The following is a 3,775-nucleotide window of genomic DNA, read 5'->3' on the forward strand; positions in this document are numbered from 1 at the left end:
TCTCTGTGTAATGCTCATAAGCTGCCTGTAGATCCGGCTTGAACCTTTGTACTGAAGGTCGCCATGTGTTTCATGGATATTTGGGGTGAATTTCACATTTTAATCGCTTTCCTTGTTTTTTGTCTGAAGGTGGTAACACGGAAGTCTGAGACTGCCCGATTCCAGGATTTAGGGAGTCATTCGCCCCTGGCAAACGTCGCTATTAACAGTGGTGAGTGCCCTCTCCAACAATCGCTCTCTCTCCAACAATCTCTCTCTCACCATCAATCTTTTTAGCTATATCAAACTCTCCCTCTCTCTCTCTATCAATCTCTCTCTCTCTCTTTGTCTCTCTATCTCCCCCTCTCTTTCAATTTCCCTATCTCTCCATCTCTAGGTCTCTCCATCAATACCTATCAATATATCAATCTCACTATCTATCTCTCTTTCTCTATTTCTCGCTCGCTATCTCTCTCTACCTCGATCTCTCTCTCCATCTCTCTATATCTCCCTCTCTCCATCTCTCTCTCTATCAATCTCTCTCTCCATCTATCTATTAATCTCACTCTCTATCTCTCCATTTCTCTCACTCCATCTCTCTATCTCTATCTCTCCCTCTCTCCCTCTCTCTCTATCACTCTGTCTCTCCATCTCTCTATCAATCTCATTATCTCTCTCTCGCTCTATCTCTCTCTCTCTCGTTGTCAGTCAGTTTTTGTTACATGGACATCATGATAGCGACTGAGTGTCCAGCCTTTCTTTTCCAGGTCTGCCTCCTCTCATGAAGCAGGTGGGAAACGACCCGAGGGGAAAAATCGCAGCTCACCTGACAGGTACGAGGCTATTCTTAACGTTATTAATAACTCCGTGTCTTGAAGGTAGCCACTCCCACTGTAGCACAGGAACAACTTGCAGGGCTCTGGGGGAAAAACAGGGGGAGTGGGATTAATTGGCTAGCTCTACCAATGAGCCGGCATGGGCACGATAAGTCAAATGGCCTCCTTGTGTGCTGCATCATTCTCTGGATCCCCGGGTGGCAGGAGGTCTCAGCCCATCACTAAAGTGCTCATTCTTGATGTGTGAGCTGAGAGTGGCAGTGGGCTATTTCATTGCAGTGAGCCTATGATCCAAACCCAATCTTGTTCTCACATGGCACAGAATTCACTGGATAGCAATCAGTCCTGGTCAATATTTATCCCTCAATCAACATCACCAGAACAGGGTATCTGGTCACTATCACATTGCTGTTTGTGGGAGCTTGCTGTGCGCAAATTGCCTGCCGTGTTTCCTACAGTACAGCAGTGACTACTGTTCAAAACTATTTCATTGGTTGTAAAGCGCTTAGGAACGTTCTGAGATGTGAAAGGCGCTATAGAAATGCCAGCTGTCTTTTTTCTTTATTCCATCCTTACGATGTTCCCTCTCTCTCTCCCCTCAGCTTCTTCAACCCACAAAGGAAAGGTGATTTGGCAGAATGATGCGGACTCCACCTTCGCCGAGGGGGTGGAGTTCAGGGACAACAGTCTGGTCATCACCACCCCTGGTCAGTACTTTGTCTACGCCCAGGTGGTCTTCTACAGCAAGGGATGCCGGGACAAGAGCATCTTTCTGAGCCACGAACTCGCCAAGCTCTCGTCGAGCTATCCAGAGGAAACCTTGCTGCTGAAAGCCACCAAGTCGGCCTGCCACTACGGCCAACACGGAAACCCCTGGTACAAGACCTCCTACCAGGGAGCCGTATTTGAGTTTGATGCGGGAGATCAGATCTTCTCCAGGGTTAGTGAGGAGGCACTGGGATGTGTAGACTCCGCCCAAGGAAAGAGCTTCTTTGGAATATTCGCGTTGTGAGGAGTTCGAGTTTCTTCTTGCGAATGACGAGCAATGATGACTGATCGAGAACTTCCAATTGAAATACAGTGAAAGTGTTCAGGGCACATTGTCCTATCCGGCACTTATGGACAAAGACACTAATGTCTCCGCTATTTTATTGAGAGACTTGTTGCGGGAGAAAATATCAAATGTGTTGAGGTTGGAGGATTGGGTAGTGCGGTGGGTGATCACACTGACCTTTCACCTCTGCCATTCCAGGGTCACGGCCAACACAGACCGTTATTGGTCAGAGAGATTCTGTGCATCTCCTTAAATTACTTGATATTTATTGTTATTAATGTTATTTAAGCTGGTACTCCTCAGGGAGAGAGTAATTAGACAAACCCAAGAGCTAACAAGTGGGGAATCAGTTCTGATATTCAGACTGGTTAGCCCGTGTGATCAGTTATTGGTCCTTGAAGTGTATGGGCTCTGCCTTGACATCTATGTCTGTTCCAATATGTCTATACTATCTCCGTGGACCTTCAGTGATGATATTGGTGGAAAGTCCCTGAGTTTTCTGTTTGGCGATGATGGTCAGCCAGTGCTGTAAAACTCTATGACTCTATGACTCTAGGCTCCCAGCAGTCAACTGGCTTTCCACCTCTACAACCCGATTGGTCATCTTTACACGGGCTACTACTTTGCTAGAGTGTGATGGGTCGACACTTAACCAGTTAAAAAGAAAAAAGAGTATTTTACAACACTACGAAAATCATCCCCCAAAATATAATCTGGAATGTTCAACTGTTGAATATTAATTGTGGCGGATTGCCAGAAATATATGTTTTATGGAAAAATATGACATCTGTTTTAAAGATGTCTTTCAGTGGCATAAATACTGTCAAGTTTAGGATGTTTCTGACGGATTTAAGTTATTATTTAAATATATTTATTAATTGATTTATTTATATTATTTATTTATATTATTTATATTATTTACTGGTGAGCTGTTGGATGGGATTGAATAAAATATTTTAATGACATGAAATGATTCTTTCTAATTATTGCACATTGGTTTCCATTCAGTGCTTTTCATGAAAAACGATTTCAGTTGAGGGAAGGAATTTTATTAGTTTACAACCTACAATTCAGATAGAGGATCATTAGATTGGAAATCTGAGAGAGGATCAGTAGATTGGGAATCTGCGAGAGGGATCAGTAGATTGGGAGTGTGAGGGAGTGGACAAGTAGATTGGGAATCTAAGAGAGGATCAGCAGATTGGGAATCTGAGACAGGATTAGTCATTGGGATTCTGAGAGAGGGATCAGTAAATTGGGTGTCTGAGAGAGGATCAGTAGATTCAGAATATGAGAGAGGGATCAGTAGATTGGGAATCTGAGAGAGGGATCAGTAGATTGGGAATATGAGAGAGGATCAGTAGATTCGGACTATGAGAGAGGATCAGTAGATTGGGAATCTGAGAGAGGGATCAGTAGATTGGGAATCTGAGAGAGGATCAGTAGATTAGGAATCTGAGAGGGGGGATCAGAAGATTAGAAATCTGAGAGAGTATCAGCAGATTGGGAACTTGAGAGAGGGTCCGTAGATTGGGAATCTGAGAGAGGATCAGCAAATTAGTAATCTGAGAGAGTATCAGGAGATTGGGAATTTGAGAGAGGGTCGGTAGATTGGGAATCTGTGTGAGGTGACAGGTTAGGGGCCTTCACTGTGTAATTTTACAGGTCATGGGTTGTCGCTGTGTGAGATGACAGTTCTGGATATGCCTCTAATTAAAGAACCAACTGTAGGAAATTCCTCCCCGACTCCATAAGTCAATGAAGATAGATGCAGGAGATGATTGCTTACTGGAGCTTAGGAGATCTGCTGTGTTGGGTTTAGTCAATAAGTTGTACAAACTGCTGACTTGGGCCTGAGAGGGCAATGGGGGCTGAATTAAAGGAATTTGAAGGTGGGTACGATCTT

General features: G+C 44.1%; 1 protein-coding gene across 1 annotated transcript; it reads left to right on the plus strand.

Annotated features, from left to right (window-relative positions):
• The first annotated feature begins 751 nt into the window (after positions 1-751).
• LOC147096211 (tumor necrosis factor-like) lies at positions 752-1,827 on the plus strand. The gene is made up of 2 exons (XM_085974116.1): positions 752-812; positions 1,418-1,827. Exons 1-2 carry the CDS (start codon positions 761-763, stop codon positions 1,825-1,827), a joined length of 462 nt encoding a protein of 153 aa, XP_085830242.1. The 5' UTR covers positions 752-760.
• Positions 1,828-3,775: the final 1,948 nt, after the last annotated feature.

The sequence above is a fragment of the Somniosus microcephalus genome, unplaced genomic scaffold (genome assembly GCF_052327205.1).
Source record: "Somniosus microcephalus isolate GS21.2 unplaced genomic scaffold, FLI_Smic_1.0 unresolved_chr1, whole genome shotgun sequence".
NCBI lineage: Eukaryota > Metazoa > Chordata > Chondrichthyes > Squaliformes > Somniosidae > Somniosus > Somniosus microcephalus.

What these genes read in the sequence shown, in the direction of transcription:
- LOC147096211 (XM_085974116.1), top strand. Translation starts at nt 761, where the DNA reads ATGAAGCAGGTGGGAAACGACCCGAGGGGAAAAATCGCAGCTCACCTG. An exon ending in AATCGCAGCTCACCTGACAG is followed by an intron (nt 813 to 1,417) that starts GTACGAGGCTAT and finishes CTCTCCCCTCAG; the next exon opens with CTTCTTCAACCCACAAAGGA.